At 42.7% G+C, this 20428-nt stretch overlaps 1 protein-coding gene across 1 annotated transcript; it reads left to right on the top strand.

Moving 5' to 3' along the window:
* Nucleotides 1–1532: 1532 nt before the first annotated feature.
* EIF3B (eukaryotic translation initiation factor 3 subunit B) lies at nucleotides 1533–17893 on the top strand (the record flags this gene model as incomplete). Its single annotated transcript, XM_079542884.1, has 19 exons — nucleotides 1533–1962; nucleotides 4956–5148; nucleotides 5299–5418; nucleotides 5507–5564; nucleotides 6485–6613; nucleotides 8134–8291; nucleotides 9170–9301; nucleotides 9396–9462; nucleotides 10005–10051; nucleotides 10806–11016; nucleotides 11591–11663; nucleotides 12170–12292; nucleotides 12784–12862; nucleotides 13860–13998; nucleotides 14649–14774; nucleotides 15338–15415; nucleotides 15859–15967; nucleotides 16541–16658; nucleotides 17758–17893. The coding sequence occupies 18 exons, from the start codon at nucleotides 1533–1535 to the stop codon at nucleotides 16642–16644; spliced, it is 2376 nt and encodes a 791-aa protein (XP_079399010.1). The 3' UTR covers nucleotides 16645–16658; nucleotides 17758–17893.
* Between the last annotated feature and the right edge of the window lie 2535 nt (nucleotides 17894–20428).

The raw sequence follows: 20428 nt of genomic DNA, 5'->3' as shown, positions 1-20428 counted from the left end.
AGAGCTGTGAAGGCTGAGTCACAAACGTGCTGTTGGAAAAGCCATGTAATCTCGAGGATCCAGCTGGTCCTCTGGATTGGAGCACAGCATGTCCTCCTATCTGGACAAAAAAAAAACAAAACACGTGCTTGTGAGGGCAGGAGAGGCAGCAGCTTTTCCTTTACTTTCACACATTTACTGCTGAAAATCAGGAAGTCAAAGTCTAGCCAAGCGCCATGACAAAGCGGGGAGAAGTGACCGCAGCGCCAGTCATCGTTTCCATTCATAACACCGCCCGTGGCTTAAAGAGGGAACTGACACTCAGCACCCAGCTGAATTGGAATGGAGCTCGGCTGACATCTTGTGGCTACCTGATAAATTACAAACTAGTTTTTCCTAGCTTTTTTTTTTTCTTTTTTTCCTTTCTTTTCTTTTTCACTTTCATCGAAGTTTGAAAGCGGCTGCGCTGTAAGATACGATCCGGACTCGAAATGCGAACCGCAGCGCCCGATCTCCTCACGACACTGCTATGCTGCCAGTCTGCACCTCAGTGTTCGATGGCTTGAAATACAGTGCAGCGACACACAGCAGCAGGATCAGGAGCTCAAACGGAGATTAATTCTTCCTCAAGAACTGCTCTGATCCTTTTTCCTCTAAAGCCATCCCTTAAACCTGATGGCACCAAAGAAAAGCTGCAGGTTCTCTGCGTCAGTTTGGATACATCGGCACACGCTGAACATACACACATTTCTGCATCAGCCTGAAGTCTCCTCGGTAGAAAATCATGGTTTAACGAACACAGAGCTCAGCTCTCTGAGCCGGCCGTGCACTCACAGCCCGTTCCCAGCTCACAGCCCCGCTCAACTCCCTCAGCACCGGCCCATCCCCACGCCGGGCGATGCGATGGCGGGGCGCTGGGATCAGCACCGCACCCCCTACCCCCTCAGAAGCTTTGGTAGAGCCCGCGCTCGCCCCACCGCCTTCGGGCGGGCCCATGGCGGGAGTTCCGAGGGGGGGGAAGGCGGCAAGTTTCGCTGCGCTGTGCCGTCGGCTCCTGGCTGGTGCTGGACGCGGGGACGGTCTGAGGCATCGGCACTGAGCGGAGGGTTCTGCCGTCGCCTTTCCTGTTAAGCACCGAGACGCGTTCAGCTTTTGGTCTCCCGCGAAATGGTTCGGCCCAACCCCACCTCAGCGAACGGGCCGGAGCCGCCATGTTGGGCTCAACCACGGAGCGGCGGAGCGGGGGGAGCTGCAGCCGTGAGCGCCAGGAAAGGACGGACGGCGCTGCCGGCCGAGCGAGGGGGAGTGAGCGGCGAAGGAGGTGGCGATTGCTGCGGGGCAGAGCGGGGAGGAAGCGGCGGCGGCGGCGGCGGACGAAAGCTCCGTCGGGGCGGGGCCGCTTCCCCCCCGCCTTCCGGCCCGTTGGTAGCGGCGGCTCGCGGGGCCTGGCGCACATGGCCCGGCCGTAGGAGCCTCCTCGCCCCTCCCCCGCTCCTTTTCCCGTCGCCCTCGAGCTGGGAACGCGCGGCCGCCGGGGCCCCGCACCGACCCCCATGCAGGGCACCGAGGACAGCCCCTCGCCGCCCGGCCCCCAGGGCCCGGCCGAGGAGCCCGAGCGGCCCGACGGAGCGCCGCCCGAGCCGCCGCCTGAGCAGCAACTGAAGGAGGACGAGAGAGAAGGGCCGGAGGAACAGGGCGGCTCCGAGGGTCCCCTTGAGCCGCCGCCCGCCGCCTCGGAGCCACCCGTCGAGCCGCAGCCGCCTCAGCCGCCCTCCCCTCGGCCGGCGTCCGGCCGGGAGAGCCCCGAGCGGGCTGAGCCTCAAACCGGGCCCGAGGCCGAGCCGCCGCCGGAGGAGGCCGAGAGCGAGCCGCCGGCCGAGCCCTGCGAGCCGCGGGAGGACGGGGAGGCTGCGCCCGCCGAGCCCGAGGACGAGCTTTCCTTCAGCGATCCCGAGGGTTTCGTGGACGACATCAGCGACGAAGGTGCGGGCGGGGGGCGGCGGGCCGGGCTGGGCCGGGCGCTGCGGGAGCACGGGGAGGCCGCGCCGTGTCCGTGCGGGCCGCGTCCCGCGCTGCCCTCCTGAAACGTGGCGGTGAGTTGTGGTGTGCAGCAACTTGGGACCTCAGAGAAAAACTGCACGGTGACTGTCGTGCTGTGACCCAGCCGTCGTCTGGCCCTGTAAGGCGTTGTGGCAGCAGCAGTCTCTGGTGTAAGGGCGCTAATGGTGCTTCAGTATTTCAGCGGTTTCGGACAAATCTTTCGAGATCAACCGTGCCAATTCTTGAGTAGCAAAGCCACTTGTCTGTTGTGCCAGTCTGACGTAAATGCTGCTGTAGGCTCTGTAATAGTCACACGTATCAGAACCGGAAAAATGCATCTTAAAGCAGGCGCTGCTTCCTAAGTCAGCAGGTGGTTTGGATCGGTGGTGGAACACAGGTGATAATTGTGCTTTCTTGTGTTCCAGTTCTATGTTTAGCTTAATAAATAAGCGGAGAAGTATTTTGAATTAAAAAAGCATGTTATTCTTAGCAGTCTGTATAGCACTTTGAACATGTGCGTATCTTAGAGACACGTTGGCAAAAGTGTCTGCAAGTTTATCGCTGGATTCTTGTTGTCTGGTGAAGTGTTCGCTTTGGATGCTTTGTCTACATTGGGGATTATCAGGTTCATGTCAGTGTGTAGATAGAGCCTGGGAACGTTTTCTGTCGTCTTGTGTTTTATTCTTTAGGGTTAATTTGGCTAACTCTTCATCTGTGTGAATAATACAGCGTTAGTGGCTGAATTACAGTGTTTAAGTTTAGTCACTCCTGCTGGTCTGGTTTTCCATCTACCTGTGCTACTTCTTGGGCTACCTTTGTCCTTTTGCTTTACCCTGATAACTCTACAGGAGAATCAATTCCAGGCCATCAGTGTCACTGATTCAAAGCTATTTCAGTGTTTATGATAAGAATTACATGTTCAGTACCAATTTTGAGTCAGACTGGCTTTAAGATTGGGTCATCTCAGGTGTTACTTTGACTGGTGTTGGTTTGGTTTTTTTTTCCAGAGTGGTGTTGGCACAGCAGAACGGCTGTTCCATCTTCCACAGAAAGAATGTGTCAGATCATCGCTCGGGTGCGATGAGGTTTTAGTTCAGATAATGAGAGAGGTCCTTAAAATTCTGCCAGCTGAAGATAGCTGTGTACCCACCACACCCCTCTCTTCTGGCCTGTGGGAAAAGAGCTGGCTGAACCAGCTGCCTGCCCTTTGAAGGTTCCTTTGTTCATAGTTTTGAGTTTGAGGTAGAGGAGTTACACAGTGTAGGTATGTGTTTGACCTGTTGCAGTTCTGACTTGGTATAGAATGTTGTCTACTTCTGTGCTCAGCTAAACAAGCATTCCTTTCTTTTATAGCCTTTCGTGGGGAGTGGCTATGAAGAAGTGGTTATTGAAGCCTAAGAATTATCTCTTTTTTCGTGATATTTTATGGAATTATTCTTGCTGTTCTTTGTGGGGCGTGCTTCCATGTTATGCATTTTATGCAGGGAAAATGAAAGACGTGAGGAATTCTAGAACTAGAAAATGATACTGTTTTCCTATAATAGCAGCCTTTGAAAGTCCTTCTTTTGGTCCTTGGAGTTTTTGTAGGCATAACAGATGCTTCCCTGCCCATCTCTTAGCTATCAGGCAGGTGGTTACATGTCCACAGCTTCAGTGTATGTGTGTTGTTAGCTGGCTGGGTAATGGCAATATATCTTAATATGCTCTGAGGTACGATAGGTACTTAGAAATCAACTTATTTGCAGCTATCTCCTTTCTTCTGAGTCTTTGGCTCAAACTGGGTTAGCCTTCATCTTTGTAGAAAAAAATTGAGGGGAGAGCAACCCAAATGTGTTTAAATTCAGTGTTACCAATGGGGTTAAGTTTGTAGATACAAAATAATTAAATGGAATTGACTTGAGATGCGGCTTAAAGTAAGATGTGTAGAAAATTCCACAGGTAAACTGTGTTGTGAAGCCTGCTGCTTGAGGCTAATTGAGCATGGTTTTTGTGTGTGACAAAGGGGATGTATGGTGTGCCTTTCAGCTGCTTTAATCTTGGTGTGATATTAAAACCACAACTGCTGGGTTACGGTCATTCTGAACGTTCTTCCTTCTTTGCTGGTATGATTTCAACTGTGTTGCAAGATCTTGGCAATTTTACTCTGGTAAGAAGAAGATGAAGCTGACAGCACTGAACAAACCATTCCACCAGCAAGTACTCAATGTGTAAAATGGTAGGCGAGGGGGGTTTGGTATGATTGAAGAATATACAGGGTAACAAAAGATGTGCTTGTATTCATTAGTTGCTAGCTTAATGTGGTTCGTGGTGTCTTAAGACGCCTTAATTTTGTTTAATTAAAGGTTTTGAATGAGCTTGAGTTCTCTGCCATAATTACAGTGATACTAATACATGCAGAGCTTCTGAAATGGAAGGTGGTTTAGAATTGTGCTAAAGCTGTTGTAGTGTGGAAGGAAGGGAGGTACGTGTTAGATCTGTCAAAGTCATGTGGTTATGATTTGGGTGTTAGATCTGTCAGTTGCGTGGTTATGATTTGGTAAGTCTACCTGTCACTGGGTAGTGATTCTTACCGTGTTCTGCTCTGTTGGTTTTGAGAGCTTCTTGAGCCAATTCCAGCTCCTGAAACGAGCTAATAGGAGGACTGTTGATGTCTCCAATGCATTTCATTAAGAAAGATTTCAGGAGTTAATTCCTCGAAGCTTGTCAAGAAATGGAGGACTGTCGTATCTCAACAAACAAGTGCTGGTGGGGAACCTTGTATTCACTTAGTTTCTCTGATGAAGGCTGCACTGACCACCAGATTTCTTAAATGTTACTGAACCAGTTTCCTGAATTTCAGGTCTTTCCCTTCTCTTATTATCTCTAGTTATTTTTATCCTTCAGTTTTTCTCTTTTGTGATATAGGCCAGTGCTTCATTCTTGCTTCTTGTTTGCAGAATTACTTGGCGATGTGCTGAAAGACCAGCCACAGGAAGCAGATGGAATTGATTCAGTGATCGTAGTGGATAATGTTCCCCAGGTTGGACCAGACCGACTTGAGAAACTCAAGAATGTCATCCACAAAATATTTTCCAAGTTTGGTAAAATTATAAATGAATTTTATCCAGAAGCAGATGGGAAGACAAAAGGGTAAGTCATGATAGCACCTGCTGGGGGTTAGGTTTGAAACACTGCTCTTACTTACCCATCATTAACATCATACTTTGTTTTTAACGTATTCATTCTTTTATGTAGTGACCAGTGAACATCCTCTTACATTCTTGTATTCCTGCATTGTAGGTACATCTTTCTGGAGTACATGTCTCCATCTCATGCAGTGGATGCTGTGAAGAATGCAGATGGATACAAACTGGATAAGCAGCACACTTTCAGAGTCAATCTTTTCACAGACTTTGACAAGTGAGTACAACTATCACAAGTTTATAGTCTTCTGGATTCAAATCAAGAGCACCTACACTAAGTATAACCACTCCAACTGTTCTTTCAGGTATATGACAATCAGTGACGAGTGGGAAATCCCTGAGAAACAGCCTTTTAAAGATTTGGTAAGGGTTTTTTGAAAAGTGAATACTGACAAATTATGCAGTTAATGACAGGGACAGTGCTGATTGCATACTCCAGTTCCTTTGTTCTCACATTAGTGGTTCTGCTTGAAGTTCCACCTAGAAACGTAGGATAAACAGTGACCTGATGCAACCTATTTAAAAATAGAATTTTGAAAGCATCTTATTATATTTTTAAATGTTTGAGGGCAACTTAAACTGTGCCTGGTTACCACTAGCTTTGTGAAATGCACTCTGGAGGAAGGGATAGTTGAATAAGTAAAACCCCAAATGGCAACAACAAAAAAACCTCTAAAACAAACAAAACCTTGTGTTACTTAGGGCGAAATGTGTTAAATGTTATTGAACTACCTTGAAGGTCCACCTTTTTATGATGTGTACTGTTAGCCTCTGTAGTGGAAATGCTAAATCATGGCCTGCAGCAGTGATTGAGCACCTGGTAGAAAGGCAAGGCCCACCCAGGGGAGCTCAGGTTCAAGCAGTGACCTGAGTGACTGGAAGGGATGGAGACAGGATCCTCCCCTTCTCAGATCTCATTTAAGGGATGGCAGTGGAGGTGAGGATATCTTTTGCTGGAGGTGTTGCCTACCTGAGGCATTCCAAAGGAAAGCAGATCTTTTCCTTCATTTCTGTATTGGTGGCTGCTGTATTTGGGCTCATTCTCACTGTAGCCAAAGACTTTGCCACCCTGCTATTATCATCCCATTATAGCATTACAGCCTCAAATAACCACTGGGTCTGGATTATGTAATTTCACTTCAGTAACTTATTTGATAGATATGATAGAATGATAGAACACCAATGGTGCATGCTATGCGGAGACAAACTTCCACCTGCCATATGGATAGCAATTTGCTTGTCTTCCTGTCTTTGATTTGCTGATGATCTTTTGTTTTTCTTAGGGGAATCTTCGTTACTGGTTGGAAGATCCTGATTGTAGAGATCAGTACAGTGTGATCTTTGAGTCAGGAGACCGGACCTCCATTTTTTGGAATGATATCAAGGAGCCTGTTCAAATTGAGGACAGAGCAGTGAGTGTCATGGAAGTGCTGTGTATTGCAGATACACTGTCACTTGTGTTCTTTTTGTAACACTTCAGGCTTGTAGTTTAAAAAAAAAAAAAGCAAATCTTCCCCTGCTGAAGTACTTTTTCTCTCTTTCCTTCCTTTAGAAAGTGAGCAGTAAAATTGTCCTTTAGAATTAGGCTTAGCTGCATAGGTAAAACAAATGTGGAGTTAACTTCCTTTAAGTCTGTCTTCCTTTTCTTTTAATTTAACCTGTCCGTGATGCTTATTAGTACATTATATGTACACCATTTGTACACTGTAAGTGATTCAGGAAGATGTGAGTGAAAATGCATAGTCAGAGTTTGAGGAATACTGTTTGTTGGTGCTGAGTATGTACTTAAGCATGTGGCTTCTGGTCATTTTTTCCCTTTGTGCTCACCGCAGAGGTGCTGAAGAAGACCAGCTGGTTTGGTAATACCATATAAATGGGGAAGTTAGTGTGCATGCCTGCTATAAGCCAGCTGACCTGCTAAGAACTGCAGGTGCCCGGAAACATTTTCTTTCTCTAACAACCATTACGTGTTACAGTTGAAAGAAACTGCCTCTGGGGTGGAGAGCAGTTGTGCTCAACACCATGGGTAGCACTGGCCATGATCTGTGTTGCTGGTACCTATCTGATGTAGTGTTGTTAGAAGTGTGAGGAGTCTCAGCTTCCTGAGAAGGCAGATGTTCTCGCCAGAGCTGCAGTCCATGAAAGAATCTGAAGCTGCTGGGTTGTTGCAATTGTTACTCAACACTGGTTGTTACTGTCCCTGGTAAATACTTCTGCAGCTCAGTAAGGTTGTCATGGTTCTATGTTTTTTTTTGTTTTTGTTTTTTGTTTTTGGGTTTCAGTATTCCACATCAAAACATCATGTAGTGTACGGGGCATTGAAGTGTCACTGCCCCAATTCCAAGTACCTATCCCTGTACGTTACAGCAGTCACGGGATCTGGCCCTTCTGGGTGGGGGGGGCGCTCTCTTGCTGCCTTGCAGTGGGTGCTGGAGGTGCTTTCCTGGCCGTTCCAAGCTTTTCAGGTTTGACTCGGTTCCGGGAACTCTCTCTCTCTCTCATCTTGTCTGATTTATTAATCTCAATTTCAATTAAATTGTATATATTGTGTTATCTTGTATTCCAATATTATAGTAAAATAAGTTTTCCTCCATAGATTGTTGCCACTGCTCTTTTCCTCCCTTCCTTCCTTCCTTCCCATTTTTGTGGGACTGGGGTGGGGGGGGGAGGGCAGAGGCCTGTCGCCCCTGTCACGGACATGGATTGATCTGGTCAACTCCGTGACAAAGGTGAAACAATCTCAAGTGAAGAATGAACGAGTGCTATGAATTGTGTGTGAACATCGCTCATTCCGAGATCTTCACTGAGCAAGTGGATTTGTGAAATATGATGTTACTGGCCACATGTGGAGTTTTTCTCCTTCAGTTATTGAGCACGAAGTTTGATTGTTTTATATACACTTTTAATTATTTTTTAATTATTTTTTTTGCAGCGGTGGACAGAAACCTACGTACGTTGGTCTCCCAAGGGTACCTATCTGGCTACGTTCCACCAGAGGGGCATCGCCCTTTGGGGTGGAGAGAAGTTCAAGCAGATTCAAAGGTTTAGTCACCAGGGAGTACAGCTTATTGACTTCTCGCCCTGTGAGAGGTATGGAGGGTGACATTGGTTTGGGCAAAGAGATCAGAAGTGAAGCGCGTGCGTTCTGCTGCGTTGTCAGATCTTGTGTGACTGAGGTTTTTAGTTCTCCTCTGCCTTTGGAAGTGTTGCTTTTCATAGGCAGACCCTTTTCAGGATAACTGAAACTGTTAAACTTTGCTTTGACTTCAGGGAATACATTTAAGGCAGCCTGGAGCTTACTGTTCTACAAACCTGAATTGGCAGGCTTTGTTGCAGTCATTATTATCTGAGGGAATGGTATTTTTTTCTCTTTGGTTAGATGGGGATGGTCTGTAGTGTTAGACTTCAGATTCTCTGAGAAAATTTAGCTGAGAAGCATCTTTCACATCTGTAGTATTGAAATTTATACTTTAAGCTTTCTTTCGCATTTAAAAGTTCTTTAGGGAATCATTTCTAAATCATTCTGGGACTGAGATGCATCTTTGCTAGTTATCAAGTAAGATACTTGGAAGCAGTAACATTTGTTCTTTGTACTTGAAAGAGATTATTTATCTTTAAATGGAGATGTCTGGCATACGTGTATTTCTGGTTGGCACAGGTTATGGATTTGTATTTGATTTGAAGTCAGTGATGGTCACAAAATGACATAGTAGGTAACAAGGTATCTGGGGAAATTTCCCTTGTAAGATTGGTACAAGAAAACTTGCATGTAAATCTAGAGACTTTTCAGCTGAAGGGATGCTAGGAATTACCATGCCTTGGAAGCTTTTCTTTCATCTCTAGAACATCCTGTTAGAGGAAGTGCTGCTTAAAAGTGCATTGTATTTTAATATTATTTGGATGAAAGCCTGCTTGTACTCATGTATTAAATCAAATCTTATTAGTAAAATTGATTATTTCCTTTGTAGATATTTAGTGACCTTCAGCCCTTTGATGGACACACAGGATGACCCTCAGGCTATTATCATCTGGGATATTCTGACTGGGCAGAAGAAACGAGGATTCCACTGTGAAAACTCAGCTCACTGGCCTATTTTTAAGTAGGTTGCAAAGCAGTGTTAGAGAGCAAGCAGCCCTAGACTTTGTTTGACGAGCAGGCAACTCTCACCTGGTTTTCTTTTTTTATTTTCTTAGATGGAGTCATGATGGGAAATTCTTCGCTCGAATGACTTCAGATACCCTCAGCATCTATGAAACACCTGTAAGATGTTGTTTTGTTTCTGTGCAATGTTTATTGCTTTACAGTGTCAGCATTTCACGTGGTATATGTTTTAAAGTTATGTTTTAATAATGCACTCTACAGCTTAAAAGGGAAGAAATCCATTTGCTCATCTCTTGATTTTTCCTGGATCAAAAAACTAGCTGAGCCTGACAGCGGTGCTGCAGTGTTCTTGCTGTGCTTCTAGAAAGCCTGGAGAGCTCAATGTAGTAGTTAACAGAATCAAAGTTATGCGATGCCATCCAGGCCTTGGTGGCAGGTGTTTGCAGAATACCCAAAAGACATAATAAATTGCAGCACAATCTAGTCTGTTTTATGTTTTTATTATAGCATGGGCTGCTACTCATTAAAAAATCATTACATAGAATTAGTCTTATTGGTTACTGTGGCATACTTATGTTAATATAGGGGATAGAGGATCTCTGTCCAAAATTTCCTGGTTTATGCTCTTAGACATAAGCCTTCTACTCTTAATGTATGTGTAAGAATGTTACTTGAAAGTTGACAGCTTTCTCTTCTTTTAGTCTATGGGATTGTTGGACAAAAAAAGCTTGAAAATCAATGGGATAAGGTGAGTGTTTCCCTTTCTAAAAGTAACTGCTCTGTTTTGTCTTTATGTCTAGGACTTCATTTAGTGAAGTGAATTTCATACTGATTAGAGCAAATAGCCTGATACTGAAGTGTTAATTTTAGACAAACTGCCAAAAAAGAAAAAAGCAGAAAGCTTTCACTTAGGCTGTTAGCTGTGTACGTCAGTCTGTACTTAGGAATCTTTGTAGTAATGTAGTTCTAACGTGGCATCCTGGTTCCTCATCTACCAAACAAGACTGGTATGCAGTTTATGTAACATCTTTTAAGACTGGTGTGCTGTGCACTCTGTGCTGCCTACTGGCAAGGAACTAGTTTGGCTCTGTGCATGCCTGCACAGTAGATGCTAATTCCTGTGAGTTTTTGAGGGGCCTTTTGGAAAAAACAGCTATAAAATCCAGTGTACTCAGGTGCAGGAGGATTGTCTTCTCTGTAATTTCATAGAGGGAAAGTTGCTCATTGGTTTAATCATGTTTCATACATTGTCTGGGTTTATGCTACCCTTCTCTTAAATGAATCTGACTGTTTTGATAACACTGGTGATACAGCAGGTTTAAATGGCAATTAAAAACATGCTGTGTGTAAGGTTAGAAACTCTTGAGTTGCTCATCTGTATGTGCCTTTTTACTGAGAGTTGATATACTTGTCTGCAGCATTCAGAACACAGAAAATCATTTCTGCTTGCAGCATCTCTAACTGAAAATTAAAGTGGAATATGTCTGACTTCATTCCTGTAGAGATTTCTCATGGTCTCCAGGTGGTAACATAATTGCTTTCTGGGTGCCTGAGGACAAAGACATCCCAGCAAGAGTGACCTTAATGCAACTGCCTGCCAGACAAGAGATCCGTGTGCGGAATTTGTTCAATGTTGTAGATTGTAAACTACACTGGCAGAAGAATGGTGATTACCTGTGTGTGAAGGTAGACAGGACTCCCAAAGGCACACAGGTGGGTAGGCTGTGATTGTGTTCATAAAACTTGGTTCCTTTCATGCTGACGCTTCATTTTCTTTCAATATTGTCTTTCAACATAGCTAGTTTAAATTCTACAGTGGAAAAATAAAAATAGCTTTGACTGCTGAGTTTGAAGTATGTGGAGAGCCAGATGTCCTGGATGTTTGCATCCAGGATTTGCTTTGAATTTACTGATACGGTGGAGTTAATTAGTGTGTTGCTTTGTTTTTTTTTAAATGAGTGAGTGCTAGGTCTCTTTCCCTGCTCTCTGTGAAATCAGGTGTTGAAGCCATAGGCTATGCTGCAGAATTTACCATGTTTTATCTACTTCAGCCTAATTCAAGTCTGAAAGAAAATACTGTATCCAATCCTTCTGTTATTCTTTAACAGAACAAAAGGATTTAGAGTAGCTCAGTAATGAGGATGCACTGTTTACTAAGAAAAAAATCTTGAGCTTTGACTGTCATCCTGAGTTGTCTTGGACCAGTCTTGTAGCCATCCTTCTATGCCTGGTGTTGCCTGGTCTGTTGCTTCTGTACTGATTAATGAGCTGATGTTGGCCCTTGCAGGGAGTAGTGACCAACTTTGAAATATTCCGAATGAGAGAGAAACAGGTGCCTGTGGATGTGGTGGAAATGAAAGGTAATTCCAACGTTCTGATGCTTAACTGTTCTACGTAGCCTTTTCTTTTGGCAGATGTGGTGCCTTACGTGGTTCCCATCAACATGTAACATTTGTTGATGATAATGAGGGCACTTGCTCCTGATGGGAACTATGGTATTCATGTTGCAAGGCTTCTCATGTGATGTGGGAAGGCAGTGCTTTCAGTGCTGTTCATGCTTGTAGCGAACTTAATGACGGGATTGAAAACGCTTGCAAAGATGAAGGTCTGACTATCTGAAAACACTCTTTTAGTGTGAGAGACTTTGGAGCTATTGGGTCTATCAGAACACTTCCCCAGGGTCCTGCACTTGCCTTAGCAGCCTTTGTTTTTTAAAAGCAGGTTTTATTTATGGCAGAGTTTAACTTCTGGATTCCGTTTTCAACAACTTGGTTTTCTTTGATAACTTCTTGTAACTGAAGCTCTTTATTATAGGTTTCTTTGTTTTTTACATAGTTTTGACCTCTCTTTATTTATTTTTTTGCAGAAAGCATCATAGCCTTTGCTTGGGAACCAAATGGAAGCAAGTTTGCTGTGTTGCATGGAGAAACTCCACGAATTTCAGTTTCCTTTTACCACGTTAAAAACAATGGGAAGATAGAACTCATCAGTAAGTAACAGGAAAGATAAGTGAAATGCAGATGGTAAGCATTTTGTGTGCAGCAAACTCAAACTGTGACTGGTTGTGGCAGTGTGGCAGTAGGTGCTATACCTGATGTATTTGAGAAACCTAGGTTTTTGGTGACAGCTAAACTGTTTCCACTTGAAATCAGGCCAGTGTCTGAGAACACAAGGCTTACAAGCTGGAACAATTATGTGGTCTTGGGATGCTTGTGCAAGGCAATAACACAGACTTAACTGACTAGGTAAAATTTTTTCAAGATGGGCATTGGATCTTCTGATCTCCCTTCTTCTGCTGACTTTGGATGTTTTTGTACTACTGGGTGTTGTCTTCAGAAGCCTGCAGCTAAGGACTGTTGTAGACTTCATTGCTGAGTTCAGATATGTCTTTTGAGTAATGGGTGTATTTACTGCTAATGATCTAACCAATGGGATTGATTGGATTGTAACTATTTTTCTGAATTCCTCCTTTCTTTCCAGAGACGTTTGACAAACAGCAGGCAAACACGATATTCTGGAGTCCTCAAGGTCAATTTGTAGTGTTGGCTGGCCTCAGAAGGTGGGCATTGCACGGATTACTGAATACCATGCTGCTTTTAAAGGAGGAAAAAAGGGCTAGATGATCTCATCAGGAAGTATTTGCTATCTCCACAAATGTTTTAAATCAAAGTTTTGATATTTAAATGGGCAAAAAAATCTTACTACTTTGAGAGTCTCTGGAGGGAAGAAGTTACTTTGGACCTCTGGTAATCTGACAGCTTGAATCTATTCGGTACTTGACATTATTAAAGCTCACAAGGGCTTTCATTGCTTTATTGAAACCCTGTCCAGTTGCATTAGTAGAACCTTGAGAAGGCTTTGTAGAAACAAAGGGAAGACAAAGATGCAAAGGACCAAGCTCTATCATGAAACACTAACCTTGACTTGGTATTTCTGCCACGTAAAACGAAGAATAATTTTTTCAACAGCTGAGTGGATATTTAGAAACACTCTGGTGTTTAATTGCTGAACTAATCCATGGACTCCTGTAATGGGTTGTTGCCATAGCCTTGTGCCTTCTTATGGGCAGCACTCTTAGAATGCTCTTACAACAGAGCCCTGTTATTTATATACACGTGTATGTGTGTACACACTGCTTATATATATCAGAAGAGCTTCACGTTAGACTAAGTGAAGACTTCTATTAACCAGCTGGGCAGTATTTGGCTTTGTGTGTTTCAGACAAGTGATGCTGCTCATCTGAGAAATCTATTTGTATTTCTGAACTTATCTTCATTTCTTAAGTGTCTTGGCATACTGTTGTTAAACTTCACCTGTAACTTGACTTAATGTGTTTTTATCGTGACTTAAGGAATGAATGTAAAATGGGTTAAAGGTCCTTGAACATACTAATGGAAGTTTTTTGTTCTTATGTTGATTTTTGGTTATATTTAATTAAATTTTAACCACAGATGCAAGTTATTGTGCTGAGTCTTGGCTGCTTGCTGAAAAAATGTGAAACCTATTTAAAAAAATGAGCTATGCTAGTGTTAAGACTGTCACTTTTATCTTTGCAGCATGAACGGTGCCTTAGCATTTGTTGATACATCTGATTGCACCATGATGAATATTGCTGAACACTATACAGCTTCAGATGTGGAATGGGATCCTACAGGCAGATACATCGTGACTTCTGTGTCTTGGTGGAGCCATAAGGTACCAGAGCACTCATCCTTCCCCTTCTGGAGATGTTGGCAACAGCTATTGGTTATGAAGAGAAAGTGGACACCTGTCACTTATCCTATACTTACAACCTGCACTGTAGTTTTGCACATTAATTTGTAAATATCAGTGTTTATTTGGGCTGTATGCTTTGCAGATTGCTGAAAACTAGTTCTGGCTGAGCTGTTTGCAGTTCTAAAGCGAATGTCCTTTTTCTGGATTTTCATTATATCTCTTAATGTATCTTTAGCTACTGGAGCTTGATGTCATCTGTGTGGTCTGCATAGAATAAGAAGAATAACTGCATTTGTTACTACTTTCACATGGTTCCAGCCCCTGTGCTGTAATCATCTTCTGTGCAGACAGAGAATGCGAGACTTTAAAATTAAGCAAGGTCTGCTATCGTAAACTTTGAGCATCCAGAATATAACTTCATGCAAGGCTTCAGTGGAACAATTGAACTCTATTTTGCTGATGAATTTGGCTTGTGCAAAGAAGATGCTAACAAAAAGAGCATGTCCTTTTCCTTGACTAATGATGCTACTTTTATTACGTACAAATGAAAAATCCTTAAAAGATACATAGTGAGAATGAGAGTGTTAAGTTACGGCTTGCCTTGATGAGATGTTACACCACTCTTGCAGGTGGACAATGCATATTGGTTATGGACCTTCCAAGGACGTCTGCTTCAGAAAAACAATAAGGACAGGTTCTGTCAGCTTCTGTGGAGACCACGACCAGCCACCTTGCTCAGTGAGGATCAGATCAAGGTAGCGTGTTCCACTCAATCCTGTTGGACATGGGTTTGGTGTGTGTGTGTGTGCGCGTGTGTGTACATATATACATATATATATATATATATATATATACACATATATATATATATATACAAGCCAGAAATTCTTTCTTTTCTTGAGAATGAGGCTTGAACTGTTAGAGCTGTAGAATTGCCTTTCTCCCTGAGCTTTTGAAAAACCGTATTGCCGTAGTGGACCTCACTTGTGGGAGTGACTGATAAATATTAACTGTTCTTTATGTTTGGAATAGAAACTGTAACCAGTTGTGCTTACAGCTGTGGTATTGTGAAAGGATACGAAGTGAAACATAACTGAATTTACTGTCCAGACTTCTGTAATTGAATGCTTACAGAGATGTTGTTATCTGTAAGCCAGGAAGAACAAATAAAATCATAGTGGAGGGGAATTGCTTAGAAAAGCAGTTTTTAAATACATTAAGCCTGCTCAAAACTGCCAGAGTAATTCCTATTAGAATGTAACGATTGTGATTGCTAGTCTGACTTCAACCTTACTTGAAATAAAATTCTGTTTTACAGCAAATTAAGAAGGATCTGAAGAAGTACTCAAAGATATTTGAGCAGAAGGATCGCCTGAGCCAGTCTAAAGCTTCAAAAGTAAGACAACTTTTGAAATAGAATAAATAAAACATAATGAAACATAAATGAAGCTCTTTTAAGCTGTATGATGTTGTAATGGTTATGTATGTTAGATTTCTTTTATAATGAACATCTGTGATCACGTTAATCCAGGTGCTTAGACTTGCTTCCTATGGGTAGCACACACAGATGCCACACAACTGTCAGGTTAAGTGGTAATGAATCTGGAGAGGCAATGGTGATAGTTCAGTAAGCAGAAGCATTGGAAGTTTGGGATTCTTAGTGTGGTACTAGACACTCTTTAAACTAATAAAAAAAGCCTTTAATAACAGGAAAACAAAACAAACCCTTACTGAAACAATTTTACGTTACATAAAAGGTTTTAAGTCAGTAGAAAGGATTGAAGAGAAGCTTTCCATGCTGTTATTATGAGAGTTAACAGCTGCTGCTTGCCTCTGTAGGAGCTGGTGGAAAGGAGACGTACGATGATGGAAGAATTCAGGAAGTACCGCAAGATGGCACAAGAGCTGTACATGGAGCAGAGGAACGAGCGCCTGGAGCTTCGAGGAGGTGAGCAGTGCTTGTGAAGACTTGATGTTAGATAGCGACCACTTCTTAGCAAGTGACAACTGTTCTGGGAACTTGTTTTCTTTTTCTCTCTATTGTTTTTCTGACAAACCCTTTCTGAAGGTTTTGTCCTTCATTTTTGTTTTCTTAAATCACAATGAATTTTCGCATGGGAGAAAACTGAAAGTGGTGGCTGCCAGGCTTGGCTGCCTGTGCTTCACATAGCTTCTTTCTGCTTCAAGGCAAGCATTGGTTTGACCTTGGCATAATAGATTTGGATGTTATGTATAACCAGAGAAGTCCTCAAAAAACTCTGTGGTGGGAGACAGCAATGCCTTGTTTGTCATTTAATGACACTGCACAGAATGTCAGGGATTGGAAGGGACCTCGAATAATCATCTAGTCCAATCCCCCTGCTGGAGCAGGAACAGCTAGATTAGCATGTCCTTGTTGTGATTTAAAGCATCAAATACCTCTTATTTCAGTGCTATTTTAAGAACTGTTCTTTGAATGAGCATAGAATCATTCTGTCATTGCTGTGTTTGAGGCACTGTGTTAATCCTTTCTCCATTCCAGGGGTAGACACGGATGAGCTGGACAGCAATGTTGATGACTGGGAGGAGGAGACTGTTGAATTTTTTATCAATGAAGAAATTATTACCCTTGCAGAACCAGAGTAATCTAATAAACTGTGGTAAGAAAGCTTTCAGAAAAGAAGAAACTTCACTTCACTGCCACTATAAATTAATTTGTTTCAGAAGGTTGTTGTCTGCTTGTTGTGTGAACGCATGTGCTGTTCTGAGTTGGTTTGTTTATGTGGCTGAAGTGAACAAACAGGCTTTCTTAAATACAGTCAGATTTATGAGCTGAGCAGATTTAAGAGCTGAGTGGAATACTGTCTTTTTTTTTTTTTTTTTTTCTTAACCAGAGTAATCACTGCTGTGATAATTAGGGTCAGCTTTTAAACAGAGTTCATTGCAAGCTCTTCAATTTGTCCTACTGACAGAACTCTAATATAAGATTTCAAAATTTGCTTCCTGTAAGAATTTCATGCTAGGTGATGTTGGGTGGGGGCTTAAATAATATGCTTTAGATTAAACACTGAATTAACTGTAACATAACTGAGTAGGTGTTTAAATATCCATGTTAAAGCTATAATTTTCCAGAAATGGTTAGAAATCTGGCAGCAGCACTTTCTCTTGTCTGACTGTCGCTGCTTGATGCTGAAACTTTTATTTAATCCAATGATTTTCCAGGTTCTACTTCATGAATTCATATTGTATCCTTGTGTGTTGAAAACAGATGCTAGTTCTAGCAGCTCCTGTAGGAAATGTTTTCTCTTTAAGGAGTTTTAAATTGTTGTACTCAGGAGGGAGAAGAAAGTTTACTGGTCTGACACAGGAATGTAATCCAGGTTTTCTGTTGTTGAGGACTTCCCTGAAGGAAGGGGAGGCTGGAAACATGCCTTCTGCAGCTGTCTCTGTACAGCTCTGTAGCCCCTGGGTATCTAAGGAGTCAGTGTAAAATGTGGAGCAGTATAACTCTTGTACCTATAGGAGAAATTAGTGGACTTCGTATTTAGAGATTTATTTGAATCTAGCTTATTTATGTTCCATGTATGAGAGATTTTTTATGGAAGGGGGAGGGGGAGAAACTGCCTAGTTTCTGGATTTAAATATCGGTTTAAGAACAGGTGAAGCATGTACTTTGTAGCCTTTCACCAGCTAACATCTGTGATAGGGCTGTTTGTAAAAAGCACGGCAACTGACTCATCTCTTTCTTCCTTTTTGCAGCACCACCGTAACTTGTGCTGAAAAGAGGTTTGTTCATTTTCAGAAAGTCTACATCAATTTTGGAATTTTTAATCCATATTCTTGCACTCTGGAAGGGTGGATGCACCAGATTTTCTCCATTCTGCCACACTGTAGTGCCTTTAAGTCTTGCTGCCTGCTGCAGTGAGATACTGAAAAGGCACTGCTTTTAAATTTTTATTCTTTTTTTTAGGGTTCATTTTTCTTTTAAGATCCACTAACACCAGTATTTACTTCCTGACTCCTGTGCAGTCCTTCCCAACTGGCATTTTTGACTTCCTGCCAGTGAAGTGAGATCCATCAGCGCGCATCTCTTACACACAATGTTTCTGTTTCAGGACTCTTTTTATGTCCCGAGTGCATGGACAGATGTTCACTTTGTTTGGGGAAAAGTCAACAGATCCATTTTTCGTATGATGCGTTTTAGTGTGCTGAAGCAGCACTACAGTGGGCTATATCCTCCTCCTTTCAGATTGCGAAAGGATGTCTCCCTCAAAGAGCTGAATATGGAAATAAATGCAGACTAATACTAAAACCAGTCTGGCTATGTGTTGTTCATAGGGAATCTTTCCCTAAGTGATCAAATATACCCAGATTAATATGAACGTTAGCTGTATTTGCTTCACAGTTGCTTTGGATTGTATTTTCTCTGTTTCTTGTGGCTATTCTGTTTCTGTGTGTTGCTGTGGTTTTGCTTTTTGTGTTTTTAGTGATACTACAACTCATTATAATTAGCAGGTTAATTTGCCAAGATTAATGGAGTGACTAGGAAATAAATTGGTTTCTTACACCATTTGGAAACTGATATGAGCCTTGGGAACTCCTGGAATAGTCTCACTTGCTAGCGAATTTGAAAACTGTCTGAGAAGTAGTGTTTATATATATGCCTTAGGCTCCATCTTACATATGTGACTTCATTTCTGAAGCTCTCCCTGTTTAGTGGGGGAAAGTGCACTTAAAGTTGGTGGAGCAACTTTTCAGTATTTGTATCTACGAGCAGAAATGATTTTCTGTATATTAACAGAGCAGTGACAGACACTGCTGGCCTGCTGCTTTTCCTTTGAGGACTAGAGGAGAATGAGAATGTTTACCTGTCCCCTTTCCAGGACTAATGTCAGCCCATGGGTGCCTCAGCTCGCTTAACATGGTGCTTTATCTGATGGATCTGAAGTGGAAGGCAGCAAGTATTCTTCTTGCATTGGGTGCCCCTGCTCAGCTGTCTGAAGCTAAGGGTCAGCAGTTCTACCAGTCGCTTTTCTTTGTCCTTAGGTGAGCTTGCTGTGATCAGAAACACCCAAATCTCAGCTGGCACTCCTTCCCTTCATCAGGAAGACTCTTCAAAGTTATTGTTCAGTAATGCTATTGAGCTGAAGTGTCAATTGGTCGTTCTTGTGCTAACAGAATTTTTTCCCTGAAGTCTGTTTTAGTTTCTGGTTTCTGAATTTGTTCATTCATAATCAGTATGTACATTATTATAAGATAAACTTAAATCTACAGTGCTTAGCAGGCTCATCTTTCATTTGGACTGGAGAAAGTACTTTCTGCCAAAAACAGTGCAGAACTTCAGCATTGCCATTAATGACGAGATGTTTTTAATACCCATTATCTTTATTACATAAACCCTGTAGTTGTGAAGAGCTGTCTTCTCAATCATTTTATGAAGAATTGAAGAGTTTTCTCATACCTCCCTGCAGTGGATTTTTAATAAGCTACTGGCCGTTTTCAAAGTGAAGTAGTGTAAGGCTAATTTTAAGTCCTCCTGATGTTCTTCTCTGAAGTGTGGATCATCAATGAGGAAATAATGATTAAAAAAAAAAACACGGCAACAAAACACCTTGACATGGAAGCTTTGGAAGCTGACAAGAAGCCCTGACCAGCAATTAAGGGCTCTTCCTTCTGTAATTCTGTCATTTTTGACATGGCTCATTTCGATTACTGGCTCTTCTGTAGCGTTCCTTGGAACACATGTTGATTGTAAATCAGCAATCAAATAGTTGGGCCCATGGGTGTTCGAATGTGTTCAGGGAGGTAATGAGTTGAAGTTAATTGTTGCATTCCTCTGACTCAAAAGTTATGAAAATGCAGAGAGCCCACCCTGTGCTCTGAGACACACACTGAAGGAAAGTAACTGCTGCTGTTTGAACCATTCAGAATTGTCTGCTCAGTGCTCTAGATGTGGAGCTGCATGCAGAAGCCCTCATTAAATTGACAGGTAGCTTACCTTGTTATTGTGGAAATGGATTTGGTTGCTATAGAAACTCATTGCCTGTGAGTGGTGGGGCTGTGTAACGAGTGTTTCAGTAATTGCATGCTCTCCTGATAAGACATCACTTAGGTGCATTGTGCAGTGTTTTAGAGAGCTGTTAAGGAGACGCTGCTGTATTTTATGAAGAGGAAAGCAGGCACGGAAAGGTGAAAAGAGTTTTTCAACTCTTATCAGCTGAGACTCCAAGAACAGCTTTTAGGTGGGATTTTTGCATTGGTGGTCTTCGCTGGTGATCCTTCTTCAGGCACGCAGGTCTGGAATCAGGTCTGATTCCACACAGCTCATGTGTTCCTCATGTGGCCCCTGATTTGGGGCCAAGGCAGTGCTTCGATTCTGCCTGATTGAGCTGGCAGTTAATTGCTGCTCTGTAATTGCTCCAGCCCTGCA

Source organism: Tetrao urogallus, assembly GCF_951394365.1.
Source record: "Tetrao urogallus genome assembly, chromosome: 15".
Lineage (NCBI taxonomy): Eukaryota > Metazoa > Chordata > Aves > Galliformes > Phasianidae > Tetrao > Tetrao urogallus.
This window is presented reverse-complemented; position numbering and strand designations above follow the sequence as displayed.